Source organism: Epargyreus clarus, unplaced genomic scaffold, assembly GCF_041222505.1.
Source record: "Epargyreus clarus isolate Ecla_fem2 unplaced genomic scaffold, WU_Ecla_fem_2.2 ptg000010l, whole genome shotgun sequence".
Taxonomy (NCBI): Eukaryota; Metazoa; Arthropoda; class Insecta; order Lepidoptera; family Hesperiidae; genus Epargyreus; species Epargyreus clarus.
Window position 1 is genome coordinate 4,943,917 of NW_027332218.1, and position 27,486 is coordinate 4,971,402.

Sequence of the window (27,486 nt, forward strand, 5' to 3'; positions counted from 1 at the left end):
TTTTAAGTTTGATGTATTGTATTTTCGTGTTTACTATTCGATAAAAGGTTTAGAAAGGTTTAAACTGGCCAGTCAGAATTGTATGATTCGTCAATCCTAATGGATTGAATGTAAAGTAAATAAAATTTTAAATAGATTTTTACCCGACTTCGGAGGGTAATGTTTCTCTAGCGTATATACCTATATCTTATTCTTTGGCACGGCCTACAGCTTAAACAGCGTGACGGATTTGAACATATGAGGTGTCGCTGTATTCGTCTAAATTGTGGTAGGGATATTACTTACTTTTTCAGTAAATTTTATTTAAGCAATGGGGATTTTTAACAATAATTTCCAATGTTCATTTTTTATTGACGGTACAAAAGATTGAATTTATTCTAACTACCCAGCTTTTTTCCCCATCTTATGACTATCTATTTTTTTCCCCATCTTATGACGAATGACGACTGTTTGTATCTAATAGAGTTCTCTTATCAATTCTGACTGCTCATGAATACCTTTCCTTCCAATTTAAAGAAATATTTTCAAATCGATTGTATTGAGGATGGTAAGAAAATAATAATTACTCGCTACCTGAACATTACACATTTTCCAATAGCTACCTACACGGAATTCTCGGAAGTTTCCTTGAAACTGCTACTTCGTTTTCAGTTTTCACAAGAACTGGTGCATGTATTTGTATGTATTTGTCATTTTAACAGTTAAACGAATCATTTTAGGGAAACTTAAGAGCCCTCATCATATTCTGTAGAGTACCTCATAGAACTCAAATTAGGTGTAACTGAGATGTTACCGAGTTCTTCTAATTTTAGGAGTGCAAGCTGCACTTCTTCCTTACAATTAATTATTTTTAAGCACTCGAGTTTTTGTTTTTACAATAATAACCTACTACTTATACTCGTACTTTTTAGTTAAACATAAAAGTTTCGTAAAATATAAGCAATTCCCTATCATTTATCTTTTAAGTTCTAACATACTCGTATCTGCGGAAATCTTAGGATGTCTTGAAATATCAAATATTCAGACAAAATAAATATGTTAAATATCGTAAATACCGTTGTGTGTTAAGAAAAACATTTGCATCGCAAGTACGTGACGGAAATCGCACTGCAACGTAAACCAATAACATCCTCGCGAGTGAGTACGAACCACAGAATGTTAAACGTATAGATGTGTCCACATTACAATGCTGTACAAAAACACAAACCCTAGTTGAAGGTGGTAGAACCCTTTGTGGTTCGACTCCGGCGGCACCACCACCACACCTATATTTTCTGCACTTAGCACGTACAAGTCAATTCCCTTTATAGTGAGGGCCACGGACACGCCAGAGTACATAAAGCATTTACTTAATGATTATTTATTTAACAAGTGTTAATTGTTTGTATAATTAACATTTTAGTTGCATGTTAAGTATATATTTTCATTAAAACTGTACGACAATGCGTGAATCACAGACAGGTCAATTTTTGTAAAGCTCTCACTTACTATTATAGTAAGATATGTGGCATTTCTATACATATATCTCTGTGGTATGAACCCACCGAACACACGTACGTGCTCGAATTACACTGTTGTCATTTTAAATACCTGACGACGTCTAATTTCAGTGGTGTGATTTAGCTTATTTGGCCCACTTTATTATTTTTTTTCAATAAAGGAAGTTCTCAAATCGAGTGTGTTGTGTTTTTTATTTTTATTGTATACAAGAGAGCGTGCACATTTTTAACGGGCTCCAAAAAGGAGGAGTTTACACTTTTGCTCTTCATTTTTCTTTTTCATGCACGTTCCACCTTTATTTGGCTTATTTGACACACTTTACATATATCAAAATGCCTGAGATTCAAACCTCCAAGGTTGATTGTACCCTCGATTGAGGCCAATAGAATTAAAAGTATTTCTTCATTACTTGTCTAAATAAAAAAGAAAAATAAAAAGTACGACAAGTGAAACATTCCACTGCATTTATTTTTTAAACTAATAGAACAAATTTAGATATTATTATGAAGACATAAATTAAAACTATTACCTACTATATAATTATATTACTATTACTATAAATTTAGACTATTATAAAGTAATTGAGGTGAACAACCGTACAATTACAGTACAATAAAACAGAATAGTCGATGTGTAAGAACTAAGAAGTGATTGTTGTTCGAACAAAATTTTGTGCGTAGGCGTTTTGAATAAAACATTGATCGTTTAGTCGAAACTCGAAACTGAATTCGTAATACTATATTCAAGGCGACTGTTGGACATATTAGAAATAGATATTGGACAATCTGCCCAAAACTGATGGAATTAAATTGATTGCGTTAGAGCATTTTCACAATTTAAATGCTACCATACGAAGTTATGTTAAAGTTTTATTATTCTGTTTGCGATAATTGTTTAAAAGTAAGTATTCTACAAATATTTTGTAATTAGATACTAAGCCATTCACAACTATGATTGCGATATATTTCAATAAAACCCTAAGTCACCTTAAAATAGTCATTATAATCCGCCGATGTGACGGCAGTATTATATATATGTTAAAATGACAGGAATTGCATATAAAGAAAATTTATTGGCACGTTACGCAGTGACTTTTATTATTTTTATTTGGGAATACCTACCTATAACTATATTCAAATTCTCAAGTTTTTAAGGTAAAAGGTTTTTAAGCTATACACGATATCAGTACCGGGATCGCTTTTACATAAAAATAAAAGCATATACATAATGATACAAAGTCGTCTACAGAGCCCGTAATGTAACCAAGCACTCAACGTGAAAGTGAATCCATTACTCTTATCTTTTTATTTTGTCAGATTACAGTTCAATAAGTGGTATTTCCCGAGTCTTGTTAGGTGCGATTCTAACGGTGAAGATATACATTCAACAATCAATTCACTTTTAAGGTAGTAAACCCTTTTTGGATCGACTCGGGCACAGTATAAGTATCTATATTATTATATTTGTACTGTGAATCGGGCGGCCACCATTACACCTATTTCTGCTAACTAACAGCAGTGTTAAGCACTACTATGTTCGGGATTGAAGGGAGGGTTAAGGGAGACATACTCTTCTGAGGCGTTCCGATTTAGTCCTCAAGGGTAGCGGCGCATCCGTTGTCGACCTCAGGTAGGAATGATTACAGATGTCCATGGGCGACAGCAGCTACATCTGATATTTTCATGCAGACATTTTCCACTATTCGATGGCGTCCAACTAACGAAGGCTTGACCTGTGAACGCTCTGGAGGATACAATCGGTCTTTAAGATATCTCACATGTAGGGTTGCGGTGGCAATGAAGCCTCTTAGACGTATTACATACTTGAATACGGTCGCTGTCATACTCGAATACGGCCCAATCATCTTTGATAAACCATTTATTCATTAAAGAAAATACGGAAAGATACCAGGCTGGAAGTACGTGACCAATTATATGAACATTAAGTGTGTGAATTAAAAACTCATATTCAACACGTGTCTCGGACCAAAAATTAAATTTATCGGATTATTTCCAATTTTATTTTCAAATGCTGACACTGAGGCGGTCATTAGGCGCTCAGTTTGCTGTCACTTTATGATAATGATATGATTGAGGGATATTCGATCATGCAAAACGACAATTTTAATTAAAAATTGTGTCACAAGAATTTTGATTTTTTTAAGCTGGCTTGGATTTGAACTCGAACGTCTAGTGTGCCACTGAGTCACCACTGGTCTAATGCATTCGATAAGTGTATTTATTCTCAATCAATACTGACATATATCTACAAACTTGTCTTAATAATTTATTCAGTTTGAAATTGAATAGATATTTGTGTCACATTCACACAGTCAACATCAATAAACAAACTTCATACTACATTCTTCATAACTGACTAGTTTAAACTCGGCTTGAGGTGCAAAAAAAGCCAAGTGGGAATCAACCTCGTATATAGAGGGTTCCATAGGACCATGAAATATATGACCCTATTAATATAGAGCAACATTTACGTATATTGTTTATTTTTAGTATTCGTCGTTATAGTGACCTTGAGACATGTAAAAAATCAAGTGCCTATCTATTACCGTTTGAAAAATACGAGCCTTGTGACACACTGATGGTCGGACAACGTAGAATCTGAGGGCACGGTAGTGCATTATTTTCTCTAAGCAATTCAGGTAATTTAATAAAACTAGAAACCTGATTTTTAAGAATCAAGCAGGCGTTAGAAATTTTCTCAAGCTGTTAAACAATGGGTACGGTACCCTAAAAGTCTACTTTAAGTCATTAATCAAATCGGTTAACCACCCCGCATTCTTCGCCTGGAGTACCCGAAGGAGACCCAGTCCTTTCCAATATGGGCATGGCATTCAAATTGCAAAACAAGGGCAGCTACTCAACACTTGTTACAGTAACGCGAGAGTACCTCCCGCGGAGTTCAGTATATTTTACGGTCCTTTCTAGATAATTTGCATCGTAAAATTAATCGGTTATTACCCGGCAAATGATTTGGTTACAGTGACAGATTACGAAGACTTTAAATAAAGCACCCTTTTCTGATAATTTGTATTATTTATTTGCAAATCTGATGATTTGAAGTTCAAGTTCAATTCGTACATTTTGAATATATTTTATCACTGATGGTTTTAAGCCGAGTAAAAGTTGTCTTTCCAAATGACGTAACGTTTTTGGATTCAACGGACATATTGACATTGCTCCAAGTAAATCAATGTAAACATCTCATGACTTGAATTTGAGACATTTTTTCCTCTGTTGACAATCGTTACACCATTTTAAGAGTCAAGAATCATACAATTTAACCTCGTGAAATACCGGTACTTAATAAATACCAGTATTTACACAAACTATATATCCCGAAGACCGCGTTCATTACAACTGACATTTACATTTCGAAATCCACGCCCAAAGGCAGCTTCTGTCAACTGGATCATAATTATCTTAATTACTACTCCATAGTTTGTAAATAATTGGCCAAGTGTTAGTTGAACTCGCGTGGGTTCCGTACCACGAAAATGTTCATATATTTTTTGTATTTGTTATTATTACTGGCATTGAAGTACCTAAATGCATTGCAATACATAAAGCGAAAAACGCTGAAAGATAGCGATTTTTTGCATGGCGACCTCCATTTATTTTAAATATTTTTTATTTTCAGCACTTGTTGTTATAGCTGCCAATATACAACATATTTTGTGACAATATGAATTGTCTATCTATTAAGGTTCTAGAGACAGAGCCCTGTGACGGACGGACAGACGTCCGTTCCGTTTTTACCCATTGGATACGGAACCTTAAAAAGTGGTATACTGACGGTGGAATGTCACGTGTGCGTGGGACACATGACGTGATGGATTTAATCATCGATTTGCATTTTACTGCGATGTAAATGCATAATTTTACACATGCATGACATGTGTTTTTATTGAATTTTTTTAGATCTAGGTGCATGTATTTCTTTATTCCGTAGTGTTAATACTAAGAGTGAGAACTCATGGAGCGTTTATATTAACTATGTTTTGCCTTAGACCGCAGTTTTATGCGGTTCCGTACCTGTCGTGGTTTCGGAGCCGCCCACAAACTTGGCGGAACATGATCGCTAATCGGACGGAAAGGGATTGATACTACGGAGTTTTCTCTACCGGGTACAGCAGACAAACGCGCACGCCGCGGAAATAAGACGCGCCGTGAAACAACTTCCTTTTCATATTTCTATGCAGCGGCTTCGCGTCCACGGCGGAGACTCAAATAAAACGCTCCGTGTGTTCTCACCGTAAAACTTGAGGGTAAGCCACGAATCCTGCTTCAGGTAGTCTACGACTATAGCTGAAGACTACAACGTTGACTTAAGATTATTATGGTTTTAACATCAAATCTACAGTTCGCATACCCGTTTAAAATCGATTTATGTAACACTCCAGTCCTATTTGAATTTATCTTTACGCAATAGGTGCCACTTAATACAAAGTGGTTTCCTAGAGTATTTGCTACTTCTATAAGATAAAAATGTACATTACTTCTTTAAATAAGTTAGTAGGTTTCACCTACTTGGCGAGATAACGACTTCTGTAAATACACGACATCAAAATGTACTTATAGGTTTGTACCTTTATCAGGTATTTATTTATACCTAATAACAGCAGCGTTAGGCGCTGCTGTGTTCCGGTTTGAAGGGTGTGGTAAGGGAGACATACTTTTCCGAGGCGTTCCAGCTTAGTCCTCAGGGGTAGCGGCGCATCTGTGGCCGACCTCAGGTAGGAATATCTAATCCTATCTTGATTACAGATGTCCATGGGCGGCAGTAGCCACTTACCATCAGGTGGACTGCATGCTCGTCTGCTACTCTTATATTATAAAAAAAGGCGGATTATAAGGCGGAAGAATCTTTATGATTTGACTGCAGAGCCAGCTCCGCCACGTCTATTTCTGCCTAATAACAACAGTATAAGCACTGTTGTGTTCCAGTTTCGAGGGTGTCGTGCGGGGACATAATTATCCGAGACGTTGCATCTTAGTCTTCAGAGGCAGCAACGCATCTCTGTCCAACGACATAACTGAAGTCAGTCACAGATGGCGATAGAAGCCAATTACCACCATGATGGACTATATGCTCAATTACTACCTTAACATTAGGTAACAAAGAGAAAACGTCACACAACCACGTTTCTCTTGGTAAATAGTGATATGTATAAGATATGAAGGATTTTAGTACTCACTTCCAGTCATCGGTGTGATGGCCTTGTCGCCTTCATGCTGGAACATCTGCAGCGTGGCCACAGTCGACTTGAGCTGCTCGTACTCGCGCGCCATCTGCTTTTGTACCTGAACAACAAAGAACAATGTTATTATCGACTTTGTTACAAGCTTCTATTAAACTTGACTTGTTAGTTCGTATACATTTAAGGATAAATTCTTGCAAAAAAAAAATTAAACCAGTTAACCCTACATAGATTCCTCTGAGCTGCGGGTGCAGCGGAGAGATATGCCGGACTCCTACCGGCTAAAACCTCACGGTGTTCCTCTGGACAGCTTTTGTCGGGATCACGGACACGTTACTAGCACTCATCCGCGGTTTCGACGGTAAACCAGTTTACCCTAGCCGATTGACTGGAAATTTTGCATACATTTGGTTTGGATGAAAGAAATAAGAAAGAAAGAAAACATTAATTAACACGGCATGATTAGCTTAGTGACGTCATTCTGAATCTACTCGACGGTTGCTCCAAGATGGTGACACTATTATTTTTATGCACCCCCAATCCCCACGATGTGGGTATTAAATGAACGAGTTTCGTGAGAAAAAATACGAAAAAGCTGGTTTTCAAAATAAATTATTCATTTCCAAATAAAATGACAGTTTGCTGTATTCCTAAGCTACCTTTATAACAAGCACATACGTATTTAAGCAATTACTTAAAATTTGCATTAATTTTTACCTTAACATTACCTTTATGATAAATTCGAACTTATCATTAACTAGCTGACCCGGCAAACTTTATACCGCCTCAAAATCTATTTATCAAATATATTTCATATAAAATGTAGCCTATGTTTTTTTAAAATCGGTCCAGTAGTTTTTAGCGTATTCATTACAATCAAACAAACAAACAAAGTTTTCCTCTTTATAATATTATTACTATAGATTATTTATAGTACGAAGAATTTGTATCACCTTGTATTTCCAACACTACAATCTATCAAAATGGGCCTATGTATTATCTATTATGTATCATTGTGTGTTGATGGAGCTTCCAACCCATTGTGCCGCCGACGGGTACAAATGGATCGTTAGCGGTTAGGCTATTGTGATAAGCGTCTAGACTCGAAAGGAACAATTATCAGGGTTATTACCTGTGTATATATACAGCAGAAGGATACTACAGATATACTGTTCGTGCATAATAGCTGACGAAAGCTTTTGAGGATTTAGTTTTACCTACCGTATAGTGTTGGTAAATCGTGAGAATCAACTTGTAAGTAAGTTGTCGTCATCAACCCATTGCTGCCCCACTGCTGCACACGGTTTCCTCTTAGAAGGAGAGCAGTTTAGGCTGCAGTCCACTTAGCTGGCCAAGTGCGGATTGGTAAAGAGAATAAAGATTGGTAGAAAAAAAATAAAGAAGACATTTCAGATCTTAATTTAAAAAAAAAACTAATCTTTTACCTATCTCTTAAAACTTATCTCTACTCTACGCCTACTCTTTCCTCACTATGTTTTCCTTTGTCGTTTTAGTAAATAACTTTGAAAAATTAGAGGTACGCGCGCCTGGGATGCGAACCTGGGAACTGTCGATTGCAAGACCGCGTTTTAACCACTAAGCTATTATTGCTATATCATAGACTTACACAAAATGCATAGACGTTGACTTATCAAAAGTTCTTAATTTTGTTCTTATATAATGTTGTTGCACTAAATAAAATACATTAAAAATAAATATACAGAAAAAAATAACCAATGAACCGTAAAAAACACAAAAAGCCATTCATAATTTATTAATAGCTAACTTACAGGAAATTGAAAAGTAATTATAATTACTCAAACTTCCAGGTACAGGTAATAGAGGTACCAAAAATATCGATAATCGGTATTGATAACCGAATAATGTTTTCAATCGGTATGTTGCATGGTAACGCTATCACGATATAATATTGTACAGGATTATATATATGGATTTTGTATGTTTTTTCATTTAATAAGATATTTCATATTTTCACATTATACATAGTTTATGATAGACCAGAGGAAGTCTTGGAACTTAGTTACATTATGGCCTCTTATGTTGGGGTTCGGAGTTCAAATCCACGACACAAATCTTTTTGAAATAAATGTGCATATTCGAAATAAATGGCTATTACCATTGGCCAAACTCACGAAACAACATTATAAAAAGAGTTATGGTGAGAATGAGAACATGTTATACATAATACAAAGGAAACATTACAACGTTTTGAAGGTACTATACAAACAAACCTTTATAATTAAATAGGCTTTATAAAAAATATCCTATTAGTTATATTTTTAGTGTGTCCAAATTAACCAAATAAAGGAATTTTAATAGCTACTGTTAGTCAGTATTTACTTTTTTAAATGTACTTATTGTAATACTAAATTGAGACTTTATTACAAAAATACATTTGATTTTAAATTAATTTCTCATAGAATAAAGAACCACTATGTGAAACGAACAATTTAATTCAAATAAAAATATATTAATTTTCTACATCTCGTGGATTCTACGTTATACGTGCAAACAACCAGAATTTATCAGATCATTACTATGATTATTTTCTGCATGGCTCGAAGGTTGGCTTGTAGATAATGCTTATAGCATTAAGACCGCCTTTTGTACCACATCATGTTTGGTTTAATAAAGCGTATATAAATAAATAAATGTTTCTTGTCAAATGTCAAATCAAACCAGGAACCCTGCGAAGTACACGGGTAACGACATTCAAAAAACTGATTACTACCAAATAGTGATGACCGAACACTTGATCTACTGATTTCAGCAAATTTCCGATGAATCAGAGAATTAATCACAACACATAATATCTGTTTGTACATCAATTAGTCCGAGTCATACAAAATTCAAATGACTTGTTGATTCAAAACAAAGGAAGTTTCGTTGCCCCTTTACCGTTATGTGGGTAAAGCGTCCACTTCCAAGAATCACGTAAATCTACATGTATAAAAACTAATGTCGGTCGGTCGTCGCTGTCGTGAATAGTGGATCGTTAAACTCCAACACCGATTGACCTATTACTATGTTTTTAGTAAATCTATGTGTTTTTATAGAGCGTAGTTTAGAGTTTATATACAAAGGTGGTAGAAACCTTTGTGGTTCGACTCCGACAGCACCACCGCCACATCTATTTCTGCCTAATAACAACAGTGTTAGGTGCTGGAAGAGTGTGGCAAGTGAGACATACTTTTCTGAGGTGTTCCAGCTTAGTTCACAGGGGTAGCGGGGCATCTTTGGCACAGCTCAGGTAGGAATATTTAATCCTATCTGCGTTTGATTACATATGTCCTTAGGCGGCAGTGGCCACTTACCATCAGGTGGACTGCATGCTCGTCTGCTACTCCTATATTATAAAAAAAATAAATAAACAGGAAATAAGAATAGAAAAGGTTGCGAGGATTTTGTCAATTTTGAACCCCTGATGTAAAAAGAAGTAACGTATTATTACTTCAACGTAATATTAGATTTATGTCTGTAGCATCGTAACTCATAGACCAATAAACAGATTTTAAATCAGTTGTTTTTTTGGATGGTGACTTCATCGAGAGCGTTCTTAGCTATTCTCGAACTCTATTCAGCTGTTTAAATATTGCTAATCTTTTTCTAGTTTCATTCGGTATTTTTTACACTGACCAAGTTACGTCCACTTAAAGGAATTTCTAAGTCTATGCGAACAAAATCGTGGACGGAAACTAGTTCAATATAATAAGTTAATGTTCCCGGGGTTTGTACAACAAAAGGGCCGTCATTAGCAACGACACTGAACCCGGTATTGAGAATTTTTATGGCATTTCTGAGAAACAAGGCGTTAAATATTGAACATTGTCTATAGCACAATGGGATAGTTCATGGTGGTACAGAATGTCAAACATTAATCAAGTTCCATGTTACCAGCGAAGAAATTAATTATGACTTGCTATAACGGTGACGGAAAAAATTGCGAGGAAACCTGAGAGTTAAAAAAAAGGTTCCTAAATATGTGTGAAGTTTACCTATCCGCACTTAACCAGCGCGGTAAACCATAGCCTAAATTCTTAATACTTTAAATCAAATCAAAAATATTTTATTCAAAGTAGATTCTGTACAAAACTTCTTTTTAAACGACATATCTGTAGTCAGCAGTGGTAATTACAGTAAGTAGTTGACAAAAACATAATTTTTACGGCTTTTTAACACCTGTACCATAGAAACGGAATAACCCAAAAGTTTTTTAGACGAATTACACGACTACTACTCTCATAATAAATGACTGATATCTGTATAGAGACCCAGCCTTTCGCGAAGTTACAGATGCGTAGCAAACTTCGATGTCTATTTTAGCTTTATTTCTATCACTAATACTTAGATAATCAGTCAACAGAACTACACTTTATAATTACCTAACTCACTGTAACGAACGAACAAAAATAGACACCTAATTAAATCAACAATTGAGTTGCAAACAATAATAGTAAGAAACATAGCTCTCAAGCAGATAATAGTTGTATAACCTACCACTTACTTAACCGCGGTTACATGACTTTACAAGAAGACTTACTCTGTTGTTATCCACGTGTCGTTGTTGACAAGGTAGAAGTGATGCTCATGTAACATTATCTCGTTATTATGAGAGGTATAAGATACTTGTTTTATTTTATCTATTAAGTTAATAAGCACAGTAAGTACCCTTAGTATGAGTTGTTACGTTTTTACAAAAATGAATGTTTTTGTTTTTGTATTTCCCATACTATTCCAATCAGTTCTGATACAATATGCTACGGGCGCTGGTTGGAAATGTATGGGCAAATACGCAAACAAATACCAAAACAGTCATTTTTGTTTGAACGTAAAAACTCATCCTAAGGGTACAGAACTAGACGTTGTGTTCCTAATAATGGATGATGTATATTAGAGGTAAAAGATACTTGTTTTCTTTTATCTATTAATTTAATTGGTAAAAGATGTGGGCACAGTGCTAGACGTTGAGTTGCTTTTAATAGATGACGTATAGTATAGAACAGTGAGCGATTCATAAGGTTTTTCATGGGACTAACAAGCAGCGATAGCCTAGTGGTTAAGAAACGCGGTCTCTCGATCGAGGGGTCCGAGGTTCAAATCCCAGGCACGCACCTCTGATTTTCAAAATTATGTGGGTATTAGAAATTAATTATCACTTGCTTAAACGGTGAAGGAAAACATCGTGAGGAAACCTGCATATCTGAGAGATTTATAAAAAAAATCCCAAAGGTATGTGAAGCCTACCAATACGCACTTGGTCAGCGCGGTGGACTTTGGCCTAATCCTTCTCATTCTGAGAGGAGACCCGTGCCCAGCAGTGGGACAGTAATGGGTTGATGATGATGAACAAGCAGATCTATATTAATTAGCAGAATTGGAGCCTATAGATAACTGTATTTTTGTAAGATAATATACAAACATTTATTTTGTCTATCTTTCCTTATGTGCTTCTGTCAGTCTATCTATTTGTCTACATGGTGAATTTAGGAACATACTAAAGGCATTTTGAGTTCTGTCTAAATATAGACAATGTTAAGAGGAATAAAAAACAATTTTAACACTTTAAAACTAATAATATTTAAAGTTTCGATATAAGCATCCCAAGTCATGTGGAAATTTTCGTCGAATGATAAAATACACAATAGAAAAGTCATCTGTAATGAACCGTGTCGATTATTATATTCGATTCGCATTATTACATTGAGAAGTAAGCCTGAGATCCGTCTGCATGATTTCTATGTCAATCTGGTGTTTAACTAAAATACATTTTTATAGTTAGTATTAAATTGAGGAATATGGTATGACGGTTAACATTAAAACAGTAAAACCATTTTGATTAAAGCGCACATGACCGTAGAAAAACGCGCATTAGGATTTATTACTAAGATATTTTGTTAGTTCAGTTAAGATACTTCTACCTTATATCGCGCAGCGTGCATCATCAACCTCTGCAGACAAAATGATTCACCACCCACTAACCACTATCCACCATAACTACCCATCCGTCCTTGAAGCGTGCACAGAAGTGAAATTCGATCTCTCGCACAGATTAACACACAATGTCCACCAAGCTAGACAATAAAACCACAAACTCCCACGCGTACTATCAAAATCGTATCGCGAAGGCAACACGTAGCTAATATCCAACCGAATCACCACCTTGACCGAGTGTTACTTCACGAAACGTTCTCACTAAACCACCGCAATTACAACTACCCACATTCAGGTATATAAAGTGGGCGGTAGACGCGATATTATCAAAAACATGAGTAGGAAATAAGACACCCCAAATGCGTCACGAGCGACCGTAATTCAGTGTGGCGAGTTCGACGACCCCCGCGGCATCACTACATACAACGGACAACCCGAATGGTAACAACATATGCGTGACTATATAAAACGACCATGACGAACTAACACCACAATAGAACAAATGCTTGGCGTCAATCCAGCCACTGAATTAGACTAGGTGACCTAAACTCTGAGTCAAAGCCTACCGCGCTTTCAGTCGCACAATTAACTGGCATAAATCAAGTATGGTTATAGCTTATTGCTGGCCAAGTGTAAAATGAGCGGATACAGCTCATTAGTATGGCTACTTTATAGCGTCAGTCGGAAGGGTGAAAACTCATATATCAACAAACATAAACCCCTGTTTGTATCATTTAAGCTTCAATGAAATATTGCTAGCACGTTTAGTTTTATAGAGGTATCAGCACATTTGGACATTGATCGTGAATGTTTTTTAATATGCAATTTTTATGACATCAATAAACTCTTTTATAAAATCCTATTGAGGTTTATAATTAGTGCTTCTTAAGTGGTAGTTTTTTGTAAGAACCTAATTACTTATGACAGATAGCGTTCAAGCATAGATTAGCCTTCTTTAGCTGTGACCGGAATCTTAATAAAATTAATCGAAGTATATAATTCCTTTTACCAACACCCACGTCAGCTAAACCTTGTCTCTTGATTAGGTCAACAAAATTAATTATACAGTAAAATAACCGTGCACTGAGCCTAGGGATGCGCGAAATTTATCGATGTTGGTGACATATCGATATTAATTTAAAAATCGATTCATTCGATCACCACAATTTTAAATACCGATATTTTGAATAAGATATCGTTATTGTTTTGTTTTTATTATAAATTATTAAATATTATGTGCCAGAATAATAATATTAATAAACTCACAGTTAATTACAAAACGAAAATACAAGCTACATGGAGTGAATATTATACGTATCTTTCTTAACGGTCTCATTGGATAGAAAGAAGTAAGTCAGGATCATTTTTAATACAAAAGTTACAGTCACTGTTTCCTATCATAACACTGGCATGCCTTGGTGTTTATTAACCAAAAAATATTATAAAACATCGATAGTTTGTGATTGACATTAAGCACTCGATATCGATATTTTTATTTTACCAGTATACCTCTCATTCCTAACCGAGCCTCAATGGTATTGTGGACAAATAGTGATCGGATGAATCGACCGCTCCGTCGAGTCACGTAGCATATTTTATTTATTGCGTGTATATTAACAGGAGAGTGAGGCGGTGCCCTAATGGACTATTTTGGGTACAAACGATACAGTTTGAGAGCAGCTTTGCCGGATTATAGCAGATAGTTTAGTTTATTGGTTCTCTGACCGGTGTTACGAGTGCAAGGATGTTTCGACATCTTAACGTTCAGTTAGGCGGAACTATACTTAGCCCTTGGGATTCTTGTATAAGACTGCAGGGGCATTATATTTAAATTAATTTTTATCGTGTACTGCGATGATCAACCGATGCATTTTAATGAACGCAGTCAGGATACTCGCATGCATAATTACTTCGTGGAGCTTCGTTTTCTAAGAAATTAAAATCAAGAGGAAATAAACTGGTCTTCAGAGAGCGCCAGACGGTGCGCTATTGTTTGAATGTTATTAACCAGTATAACTTGATTTAATAGGGCTAATCCTTACTAATATTATAAATCCGAAAGTAACTCTGTCTGTCTGTCTGTCTGTCTGTCTGGTTGTCTTTTCTTCACGCCTAAACCACTGAACCGATTTTAATGAAATTTTGTACAAAGATAGTCTGAGACCCGAGAACGGACATAGGATAGTTTTTATCCCGGAAATCCCACGGGAACTAGGGATGGCGATCTAAGATCGATTAATCGGAGAATCGATCTTTTGGACCAAAAAGTCGATTATTTTAATCGATATCCTTACTAATATTGTAAATGCGAAAGTAACTCTGCCTGTCTGTATGTCTCTTCTTTACGCCTAAACCACTGAACCGATTTTAATGAAATTTTGTACAAAGATAGTCTGAGACCCTAGAATGGACATAGGATAGTTTTTATCCCAGATAGCGATCTTAGATCAGTGAATCGATCTTTTTGAACAAAAAAAGTCGATTATTTTAATCGGGCTCCAGTAATGGACCCTACCTACGTTTGTGGGTCTTTTGGCATACTCTAAATAACCATGAGTTTAAAAATATCAATTCTTGCAATCGGAGACGGTTACATTATATTTGTTTATATAGATTTATTGGGATTATATTAGGAGTGGCGATTCTTTCCAAAAAAGATCGATTTTTGAATCGATTCGAATCGAAGTGCAATAAATCGATTCACAAAAATATCGAGGCCCTAAGTATCGATTCTATCTTCGATCTTTTTCGAGGATAGCGAAAAAAAAGGTTATCAGGATCAAACAAATTATGTCAGCAAATCCGTCAGCAAATCCTTACTTCCTTACTAATATTATAAATGTGGAAGTAACTCTGACTGTCTGTCTCTTCTTCATGGCTAAACCACTGAACCGATTTGAATGGAATTTTGTAGAAAGATAGTCTGAGACCCGAGAACGGACATAGGATAGTTTTTATCCCGGAAATCCCACGGGAACTAGGGATGGCGATCTAAGATCGATTAATCGGAGAATCGATCTTTTGGACCAAAAAGTCGATTATTTTAATCGATATCCTTACTAATATTGTAAATGCGAAAGTAACTCTGCCTGTCTGTATGTCTCTTCTTTACGCCTAAACCACTGAACCGATTTTAATGAAATTTTGTACAAAGATAGTCTGAGACCCTAGAATGGACATAGGATAGTTTTTATCCCAGATAGCGATCTTAGATCAGTGAATCGATCTTTTTGAACAAAAAAAGTCGATTATTTTAATCGGGCTCCAGTAATGGACCCTACCTACGTTTGTGGGTCTTTTGGCATACTCTAAATAACCATGAGTTTAAAAATATCAATTCTTGCAATCGGAGACGGTTACATTATATTTGTTTATATAGATTTATTGGGATTATATTAGGAGTGGCGATTCTTTCCAAAAAAGATCGATTTTTGAATCGATTCGAATCGAAGTGCAATAAATCGATTCACAAAAATATCGAGGCCCTAAGTATCGATTCTATCTTCGATCTTTTTCGAGGATAGCGAAAAAAAAGGTTATCAGGATCAAACAAATTATGTCAGCAAATCCGTCAGCAAATCCTTACTTCCTTACTAATATTATAAATGTGGAAGTAACTCTGACTGTCTGTCTCTTCTTCATGGCTAAACCACTGAACCGATTTGAATGGAATTTTGTAGAAAGATAGTCTGAGACCCGAGAAAGGACATAGGATAGTTTTTATCCCGGAAATCCCACGGGAACTACGGATGGGATGGCGATCTGAATCATGATGATGATTTTTTGATTCTGTTTTGAATCAGAAAATCGATTATTTTAATCGATCTCCAGTAATGGATCGATTCAGTGAATCGATCTTTGAACCCAGAAGATCGAAATTCGATTTTTTCATAATTTACCTACAGTTACTTTACTTATCCATGTTAGTCGATCATCTATCTATTTATATAAAAATGAATATTTGTCTATATACATTTTATAAAATCGGAAACTATGCATTTGATCAAGTGATGATCTCTTGCAAAGTTGTCGTCCAAGAGCCCACGAAGGTTTGGGAGTTGGTAAGACCGACAGATAGCACCACTGTCATTCCAATGAAGGTACGAATTTTCTGTTTTATGTATGTCATATTCTATCTTTAAAATGCGGGCGAAGCCGCGGGCACCACTAGTAATGTTATACGACAGCTTGTGTAGCTCTTTTGAAGCAATAATAGCCTTTGAAATTCGGCCTCTCAATCTAGGGGTCTGAAGTTTCAAATCCCAAGCTCATCTAGGGTTCGAAGTTTCTAATTCCAGACTGATTTATGTGTAATGTTACGTGCGTATTCGAATTTCTTTATCCCTTGTCTCAAAGATGAAGGAATACACGATGACGAAACCTACGCGCCCGAGATTTCTTAAAAAAATCTCAAGCTTCTATATATTCGTACTTGGCCAACGCGGTGGCCTATGGCCTAACCCTTACTCAGAAATAATCTATGCCCAACAGTGGGACAATAATGTGTTACTATAAGAGCTTTTGTATAGAATGTTTCTTGCTTACACATTGGAGTTAAGTAACAAATAGAAATGCCGTCATTTTCTTTTACAGTCTTTATTGATCCAAGCTGTAGCAACCTATTACTACGTCATTCATTGTTAAATCTTCACCTGCTATCAATCTTTTCTATTGGCTCTGCGTTTATCTTGACCTCACAGAGGATGTACCGTTTGTCTTGGTTGTTTCAAATGTTATTGTTTTCTAAGTAGGTAAATATACCTCGCCAAGACAACACAAGACTATATCTACCTTGACAATGTAAGTATACTAAGCCTTCGAATTTTGCAACACTATTTTTATAACCTCTTGTTGTTCTTACTATATTTAGCATTAAAATAAAATTCGTCCGTTACTAAAAACATACTTACATAATTCATTAAAATTAACAGCTGTTAGTGGAAATGTAATTACCTTACAATTATGCAAATATTTGTCTATATCCTATATCTGTGTCAATATTTCGTGTCTCTAATCATAGACAGTACCCATCCAAATAAAAATTTAACCGACATAACGCTCGAAGGCATATCTAGCGATTTAAATCTATGGTATCGATGATCTCAATACACCAGAAGCGCTTAATCTTATAAACTCCAGTACGGCCATAGTTACCATTTATAATAATTGACCCAGAACAGACATAAGCCGACTTACTCCATAATTCGCGAATATAGAGCAAGAATAAATATAAGAGAGTAGTTCATCTACTTCTATGGATTAGAATGAATAATCGAAAAGTAATCGAATAGACTCCCAAAGCATATTAAATTAGTCAAATAGATCTTATACAATGTATGAATTAAAAAAAAATGATATATTACTATTTTAACGTCGCCAAGGTATTGACATTGCAGAAGCAAAAAGGCATTGGCCAAAGAGGGTGTACTACTAAGTTTTAACTTACAGCAGCGAAAGCGCAAACGAAAAATTTTGTAAGTAACATCCATTCCCTAATTAGCTCCCTTAAAGGCTTCGTTCCGAAAACCTTTCTTTGTGCTTCTACGCAAAAGACCGAATGTGAAAAATGGCATGTTTCTAGTCTACTGGTTTTTTAGAATCCGTCGATGACGAATTTTTAATTATGATTTCTTAGAATTCATCTTCGTTATAATAATATGACGAAATCTTGTATCGATTTCACTCTTCTAGATCCAAAAGTTTAGACAATAAATTCTTTGTCAGTCAATGATTTATTAAATCGGAAAAGATTTAGGAGCCTATTTGTAACTCTGTTTAGTATTTAATCTTAACCTGTTAAAGTAAATCATCCACTTCAGTTACCCCACATGGCCTACAAAGCTAGACATAATCCGACTTAGTTCATAATTCGACAAATATAGGGCAAGATAACCGAGTAGTTTATCCAATCATACTAATATTACACAGGTGTACTTTGTTTAGTGTTAGGCAGCTATCGCACGAGCGACAGTTTATGTCGACAACGGTCGCCGATTGTCGCCGTCTTGTCAGCGACTCTTGGATACGGTCGTCGACATGAACTGACGCTCGTGTATAAGTTGACTATCGCCCGTGTGTAATTTTAAAATCTATTAAAGCAGTCTATTCATTTCGAGGGATTTTCCAATGTAAAAGACAGAATGTCTTAAATATTATTTTTTCACACATAAAAAGTAATATTTAAATGTTTAAATATTATTTTTGATACCTATTATTTGAAACGGAGAATTTAGGTTAGGTTACAATTTAGCTTAGTTCTACGAAACAATTAGCGTAGGCTTAAGAAAAAATCCAATTAAAAATTATCAGACAGTATATTTTGAAGAAAGGAGGTTCATACCATATGCTATGGTGGTATTCACCAAAAGAAAATCAAACGGAAACACGCTTGAAGCCTAATTGTCATAAGTAGAATTTAACTCCAATCACATAAAAGGCAAATACTAATAGGAAAGCTAGCAGTGACTAAAAACAACAACTAAGAAACGAAATCCTCTCATCCCTATGGAAAAACTTTCTAGGAAGGTGCGTTACGTAAAACGCACTTCAGATAATCCATCGAATAGTAATATAAACGATTATAACGATAAAACTGTGATAAAATCGTCCGATTAGAAATGTTTATTCACGTATAGCGTTACGTGATGATATGCAAATGTACGTACGGTGGGCAAAAAAACTAAACACGGCACGCGAGAACGCCCAGGGCGATTAAAGTAAAAGTGTAACAATTTAATTGTACTTACTTATTCATTCTTTCGATTAGTAAGCGGACGGTACTTTCTTTCACCCGCTTATCTTGGATTTCTATAGGATATCTATCTTCATTTGTGCCTTGTTCGATTTTGTGTAGAAAAAGCTATACTTTCACTGATCACCTTATAGATTTCAGTTATTTCTATCACTTAGTGTTTGCGCTGTTCTATTTTTCATCAAAGGAGTGTGGTGTGAGAGATATCCCTTTCTTTGATAGTCTACTAATCCGAGGCGTTCCAAATTAGTCCTAAGGTGAAGCAATACATTTGTGGCTGATCTAATCTCACCTGAGATTGATTAAAGATAAGCGGCAGTAGCCACTTACCATTAGGTGGAGTGCATGATACTTTGCTACTTCCTTATTATAATTTTTAAAATGACTTCAAAATATGAATGCATTTACAAGCATCCCCAAGCGTAGAACCATCGATTTAGGAACCTTAAATATTCAATAATTTCCCAAAGTTTAAAAAAAATTAACGTTCCCCTTTATCTTGTCTACCTGGTATTATTGTGGCACATTGGTCATGGACATCTATTAACAAACTCCCAATAGATCAAGTCTTATCTGACATTGACCACAGATACGTACCTTTCCTTGTTGCAGAAGAGTCTTGTATTAGTAACAATACCATATCATTTAAATTTAAATACATCAGATGTCTAATATTATATAATGTTGCGGTTTTTTCCGCTACATCCAAACCAACTTGTTATAAGAGTTCTAATGGATGAAATTTGCGTAGGAAGTGAATCAGTATTAGATGTCTTACAAGTGAACGTGTGGGTTCTAAGTTTACCACCTCAATCACTTGAGTCACGGAAGGGCCATTCGATCCCACCGTATATTACCATGAAAGACGTAAGAGAAAAGAAAGCAACGGAATTGGTACAATATAATTTGATTAGGAAATATATCTATATTTTTTTCTCAAAGTGTAGGTAGGTATATGTTGGGGTTGAACTAATTATTTAAAGAGTCTTATAGGACATCGAAGAAAAAAATCTTGGCTGCGAAACATTCGAGAGTGGACGTGGATATCGAGTGCAGCTGAACTATTTCGTCTCTCAAAAAACCGCGAGGGATTTAGACAGCTGATAGCCGACCTTCACTAATTGGAGAAGCACTGCAAGAAGAAGATAGGACATCGGCCACAGCACCGTATCGGTATTGGGAGGCCTTACTACACTCTTTAAACTAAAACATATTAGTGACAAATGCTGTTACGAGGTGTGAGAATGCTGTCTCAATCGAAGGATAATTTACAAACAAATTTGTTCATTTAAAAAGTCTATGTCTAACATAGTATCATTTTTTTAAATCTGTACTCATCTCAAACCCAATAACTGAGTCACGCACGAGTCGTCCTGTAAGGCGTAACTTTAAAACAAGACATAAGGGAAAATAACATTTCTTAGTGAACCCAACCAGTCACTGATTGAAAGGATGAATAAGCAATTTCTTTTTATTAACAAATATCTTTTCTTTTCTTTCTTTTCTTATCTCTCGAGTGAATGTCGACCAGTGTTAGCAACTCATTACTGAGTCATGAGCGTCGTAAACTTGTTGAATACAAAGGGTTGAAACTAGGATTAAGAACAATTATAACGATAGTAAAAAGGCAGAATGCGTATCTGTGAAGCACAAAAACGGTTAAAAATTGTGAAACAATGATATTTTTGTGATCGCTAAACAAAAAATAGCTTGTATCTGAAATTATCTTATACTTTAAAACTGAAGATATGTTTCATTATTTTTGTAACGTCTCAATGACTTTGTACTAGCAATCCATCCATGTAAAATAATAGCGTACCGTCTAAAATACCTGTATGTGTACAGTGTACACTAAAGCGGCTGTAGATAATTTACAAACAGACAAACGTACAGGAGGAAATTATTAAAGTTCCGTTTTCAAATTTGGCTACGGAACCCCAAAAAAGAAAAATGAACACGCCAGTGAGTGCGATAAACGGTCATCATAGCACCTTTACATTTCGCACTTTTAAAGTGAAAGTGACACTGACAAATAAGCATAATTATGTTACTCGTACTTTATTTAATTTACGTAATATTTATTTTATTATTTATTATTTATTTTCAAAATTATGAAATATCTTGCTTAAAATTTGAATCTGCTATGAAAGATAAAACTAAATGCCTAATAGGTACATTGCATTGTTCCACTGTAGAACCTTTCGCAAACATTTTTATCTTAATAAAATCTTTCAAAATTTTACAGTATGATTGTTCTTAAACCATAATAACGTAACGTTAACATCTCAAATTGAAAGGTGTTGTAACAAATAGGTATGGTACCACCGTCACACCCATTTCTAGCATAAAGCAGTTCTTGCGTTTCAAAAGTTTCGTTTGCAGTGGAACGGTGTAGATGCAAAACTTAGCTTAACTCAGTCTTCATGAGTGGTAAGAAATCTATAATCGGTTGCTAGAACCCCTCTGTATATGGAGTTGATTACAGAGGTCCACTAGCTTAACTCAGTCTTCATGAGTGGTAAGAAATCTATAATCGGTTGCTAGAACCCCTCTGTATATGGAGTTATTACAGAGGTCCACGGGCGGCTTATCAGGCGAATTGCATGCTCGTTTGATATTTCCATACTTCATCCTTATAAAAAAGTTAAAAACTCTTGCTTCAGAACAATAAGTATAGAAAACCTGTAGAGCAACTCACTCGAGTCAAGTACTGGGTTGACAAAACAACCTGTTGCAAACAATGACGAAACGAGAACTTTTACACCTCATATCACTCGCATGCACATTTCTTGAGAAAATGACTCATTCAATACAAATAGACGTTATAAAAGAAATTGGTTGATTGTCTTTTTCGTGGTTATGATTTGTAATATGATACTTGTACGATCAAAATTTTATTCAATTATACCCATTTTAATTTGTATACTTATTTTTGTTGTCCTTCTATTTGCATCTATAATTCAAGTAAAGGTAAAGGTACAAAAAATTGTACCTTGTATACAATTGATTGTTAGTGTATACTTTGTTGGTGTAACAATAATAAATAAATAAATAAATAAAATAATATTGCATTTTAATCTCTTTTATACTACCCTAGAGTATTGTCTTAATCCCAATAGGTACTAATTTATAACGCAAGAATTCATAGTAGCATAGTATTCCTGTACCTAAATCTCAACCTATTTACACAGTTAAGGAACGTTGGGCGCGGTCGTAAGTTGGATGGGTGCCATTGGGTGCTAATGGCAAAATTTCATGGGCGATTCCGTGCTTTGGGTCACGTTGCCAACAGCTTAACGTGTTATCATAGAACATCAGTTATTAAATCTCATTGGAGGCTTTATGAGTCGGCCTCTTACCCTTATAACCCTCTCCCCAGCTTCTAGCCTTCTACCCTTCTAGCCCTCTACCCAGAGGTACGCAGGAGTGGGATAAAAAGATCGCAGCCAATTCATACCGATTTGTCGGTAAATACGTCACGATATGTTGTTGTTGAGGACTGCACTGATTGGATTGGGGTATAGGCTGATTGGCTCAGATTACACCCTGATTGGCTTTGTCGAGTGTACGTTTTCATTAGGTATCTATTTGATTACTTCGTCCGTAATAACCGCATCCGTCAAAGCGTAACGCAGTTCCTATATAAATGCAGTTTCTTTTATTTAGCAATTTGCGATGTTTATATCTTAAATTAGCAAATGAGTATGCAGTCCATCTTATGGTAAGTTGTTAGTAGTAACTGATCTGGGCTAACTAACGTTATACAGGGTGAATCTCCATAAAGTGCACATATTGAAACAGGTAAAATTAAACCGCATTTTGTCGACAAAAAAAAATAAAAAAAATTAAAAAAAAATTTTTTTTGGGTTTTACGACCTTTTGAAGTTTTTTTTTTGGAATTGTGCACCTAAAGTAAATAAATCGCTATAACTTTTGAACTAAAAGAGTTATCATGTTCAAACATAAATTACAATGAATGCCAATTATAGGCCGTACTGATCCATGAAAAAAAAAATCAAAAAAGTTTATCTTCCCAGAAAAAAATAGTCAGATTAGTGTGAAGAAAGCAATTTTTTTAGGTTAAATTTCAGTAATCGTGAATTTCCTCAAAATAATCTAGGCTCTTTATTTTATTTTTATTATTTAATGTAATTCGACGTCGTATTAGCTTTCAAACACTAAAAAAAGCATGCCTCTAACTTAAGTATAAAGTTTCCTACGAGCGCTTAAACAAAGGCAGTTCTTAAGGGTGTTGGTAATAAATAACATTTTTAATACAAACTAGTGTTTTTTTTTTAATTATTAAAGATTTATTTTATTACTGTTTTATCACTTTAATATCGTCAAAAATAAGAAACTACCATGAATTTACCATTGAAACATATTTTTGATAGTTTCCTTTGTTTATATTTTGGACATTTAATTATGGGTCGGACTATACCAGTTTTATTAGGGCGCACGTGCGTCGCGTCTTTTTGAAACGTCCCTAGCAAACTTTATACTTGAGTTAGAGGCGTGGTTTTTTTAGTGTTTGAAAGCTAATACGACGTAGAATTGCATTAAATAATAATAAAAAATAAAATACCTAGATTATTTTGAGGAAATTGATGATTACTGAAAATTTTACCTAAAAAAAGTGCTTTTTTGCACTAATCTGACACTTTTTACCTGGGAAGATGATTTTTTTTTGTTTTCTTTTTTCATGGATCAGTACGGCCTATCATTGTCAATCGTTGTTATTTTTGTTTGAACCTGATAACCCTCTTAGTTTAAAAGTTATAGCGATTTATTTACTTCAGGTGTACAATTCCCAAAAAAAAATTCAAAAGGTCGTAAAACCCAAAAAAAATTTTTTTTAATTTTTTTTATATTTTTTTTGTCGACAAAATGCGGTTTAATTTTACCTGTTTCAATATGTGCACTTTATGGAGATTCACCCTGTATAATACAGGGATTCTATCTGAACACAATCACGGGTGTCACTCCTGAGGACTAACACAGCCACAGCCGGCATCACATACCCTTCCTCCTAGACAAGACTAAAAATAGCTGTTGCGGTGGAACCTCCGCTCTCCGAACATAATGGTTCTACCATTCAAACTCATGAATGTGTTAAATCAAGAATAATTTTAGTACAAAGCTGCTCATTTCTTTATTTGCAAACTGATCAACAATTACATTAATTCTAAATGCCTAAACATTGAAGTAGTATCGCACTACTTTTGGATACAAATTCGATAGTTCGATGACACGGACATTCAATAAATATTTATAGAGACGTACCTGAATTATATTGATCACGAACTATGCCCTGCGGTCTCCAGCACTTTATCATGAGTGTTTAACGGGCGGAATCCTAATTCTTTTTCTAAAATGAAAGTTTTATATATAGTAGTATATATTGTAGTACACATAATATATATTGTAGTACAATATTGTACAATAGTAGTATATATTGACCCCCATATACTATAATGCAAAATTAGTAAAAACCTGTTATTTTTAAATAACAAAGAGACACTTCAATTTTATTTATTTATAGACAGCTAGAAAAGTCACTCGTAATTTTCCACAATCGTCGGGTATTCTAGGCAGGATAGAAAAAGTAATTGAATTTGAACAGCGAGGCACGTCTTGTAGCCTACAAATGACTTTTATGAAAAAGTCTAGGAAAAAAATCTTTATAACAAAAGTTGTATACTATAGATTTTTTGTTGAACTTAAGGAAAGAGAAGTTTTGTGTTAGCTTTTCCCGAATGTCAAACGTTTCTATTGTAATACAATTTATTTATAAAAATGTCTACTAAACCGATGTTATTTTCCTCTGTTTTTAGTATGAAATAAATACTGGTATCAGCTCCAACCTAAATATCTACTTAGATTAAAATCTTTAAAAAGATAACTCAATTTGCTCATGAATACAATGAACTAGTTCTCCTAAAACCCTTTCAAGTTATCTTTTGTCGAGAAAAAGTATATTTTGTAAGAAAAAAGGGTTAAGAACCTCTGCCGTAGTACAATACAATTGACCGTGTCTAATACAATCCGATCCGGCGTACGGAACCTCAACGCAATGGCCTATACGCACTGAACGCCACTTAAGGCTCGATCACATTGGCCACTCAAGAAGTTCAGGGTTCAGATCCTAGAGAAGTTTATGTTTTTTTATTTAAGTCCGTAAAGGAAATAATCTTCTGGAAATACAAGCTTGCGTAGACTATAATAAGAATTATATTATTATTAAAAAGAGTATTATTTTGCATTTTTCAAACAGTTTTGCATCGACAATGTACCTACTGAATGAGAGCCGGAGGTAATATGAAATAAAAATTACTGCATCAGTCCAATAAAACGGTTGTAAACAACGATACAACTCAACTCCTTTGCAGCGATATCATAAATTAGAGTGGTCAAATAAAATGTTATTAAACAAACTAGTTTTTCTATGCAACGATAGAATTACCAGTGTAAAAACAAGCTAAAGCGAGCCTTTACATTGTCCTACAAAACGTGACCGTTGCAAATGTTTTAGTCACAGCAATGGTGGTCATAATCGATCGTACTTTTCTTTTGTTTCTCACGAATAACAACAATTCATAGAAACACGACAGTTTAAATCGATTCCGTCTAAAAAAGTGGATCAGTGCGTAAATTGGATCTTTAAGGCCGATATTGTTGGTGTAAAAAATGTGGTCAAATGAGTTTACAAAATGTACGCAATGGACGCACGAAGTCCGTAATTTCGTCCGAATTTTCGGGTATTTTTTTCGGAGTATTTGTGGATGTCTGTTTCGAATAGGCTTAACAGATAATGAACTGTTCTGAAATCAGAACTCTATTCTACACGGCTTAAAGTACGTCCAAAATTTTTATTTTAATATATAGTTTTAGTCATCAACTTTACACTATTACCAAATTGTCAAATAATTATTAATTAGCCAACACTATAATTAAAAGATATTTTTTATTCGCTCGAAGGCATGTAACAAGACGCAATGATTGTTACAAGGTTAATAAATCGACAAATTTTAAAGGTACCTAAATTATTTAGTAACAGTCGCCCATCCACGGAATAAGAACCTCTAGTACATAATTAAGTTGGTAGCAAATACGTATGTTGGACTAGGCTATAATTTTTGAGCATTTGTTGCCTTGTCTGTATTATTTTCTTCCGTAACATTGGTCGTTACTTAGTGTAGTTGCTGATTTAGACTACAACTACAACTACAAGCGTCGCTTATTTACACAATATTCCATTACATAATTAACAATAATAAGTGTAACATCAACATGTTAGATATTAAGAATCATATATGTATAAAGATTTTATTAGCGATCCCTCTAGCTTTACGTCTTATTGTACCCGCCTATTAGCACATAAGCTATACAAAGTATACCTTAAGCGGTTTAATTTAAATAGACACCTGCGCAGTTAATTCAAATTTATTAATTTAAACGAATAAATATGCAAGTCACAGTTTACGACAACGTAAATAAAACCACGTAACAGCGACCACAAATCCAATCGAGATAATAATCATAGCTCTTAGTTACGAAGGCGAAGTAACATAATAATGTATACAATCAATACTGTATATAATTTAATACGTGCGCGGTTGTGTGCACAGCTTTGTAATTGCAGTTCGAATGTATGTGACAGTGACGACGAAACATCCGTCTTCCGAATAACATGACTTCTTGCTGTTATGTTATGATGATGCCAATCCATGATATGCTTAGTGACGTCATTTCAAATCCAATATTACGGGCGGCTAAGATACTTGCTGTTAAACAGATCCCTAGTAGAGAAACGATTTAATCTTTGAGCCCTTATTGCCTTGTCGACAATTGGTTACAAGCGTTTTTGACCAGTAACAATACATATATACGCGACGATATAATATAAAATACTCTTTTGTTTGGAAAGTTAAAAACCGATAGTACTTCTTTTTTATAAAAAAATAAAATGACTAAATCCGAGAAATGTTAGCATATCATTGTCTTTCTTGACACACCCACACTAAGCATACGAACAAGGACAAGTAAAAATAATGGCTAGCACAAG

General features: G+C 34.9%; 1 protein-coding gene across 2 annotated transcripts in view; it reads right to left on the reverse strand.

The window, feature by feature from the left end:
* Kat60 (katanin p60) overlaps positions 1 to 27,486 on the reverse strand; it is a 48,793-nt gene that overhangs the window by 14,167 nt on the left and 7,140 nt on the right. Inside the window, exons 1-2 of one of the 2 annotated variants that reach the window (XM_073077185.1) lie at positions 12,658 to 12,936; positions 6,716 to 6,821 (exon numbers count right to left, since the gene is read on the reverse strand). In XM_073077185.1, coding sequence (XP_072933286.1) covers positions 6,716 to 6,821; positions 12,658 to 12,681 — 130 coding nt within the window. In that variant the 5' untranslated portion in view covers positions 12,682 to 12,936. Of the gene's footprint in view, positions 1 to 6,715; positions 6,822 to 12,657; positions 12,937 to 27,486 lie in introns of those variants that run through there. The other variant, XM_073077184.1, reaches the window with a different exon arrangement.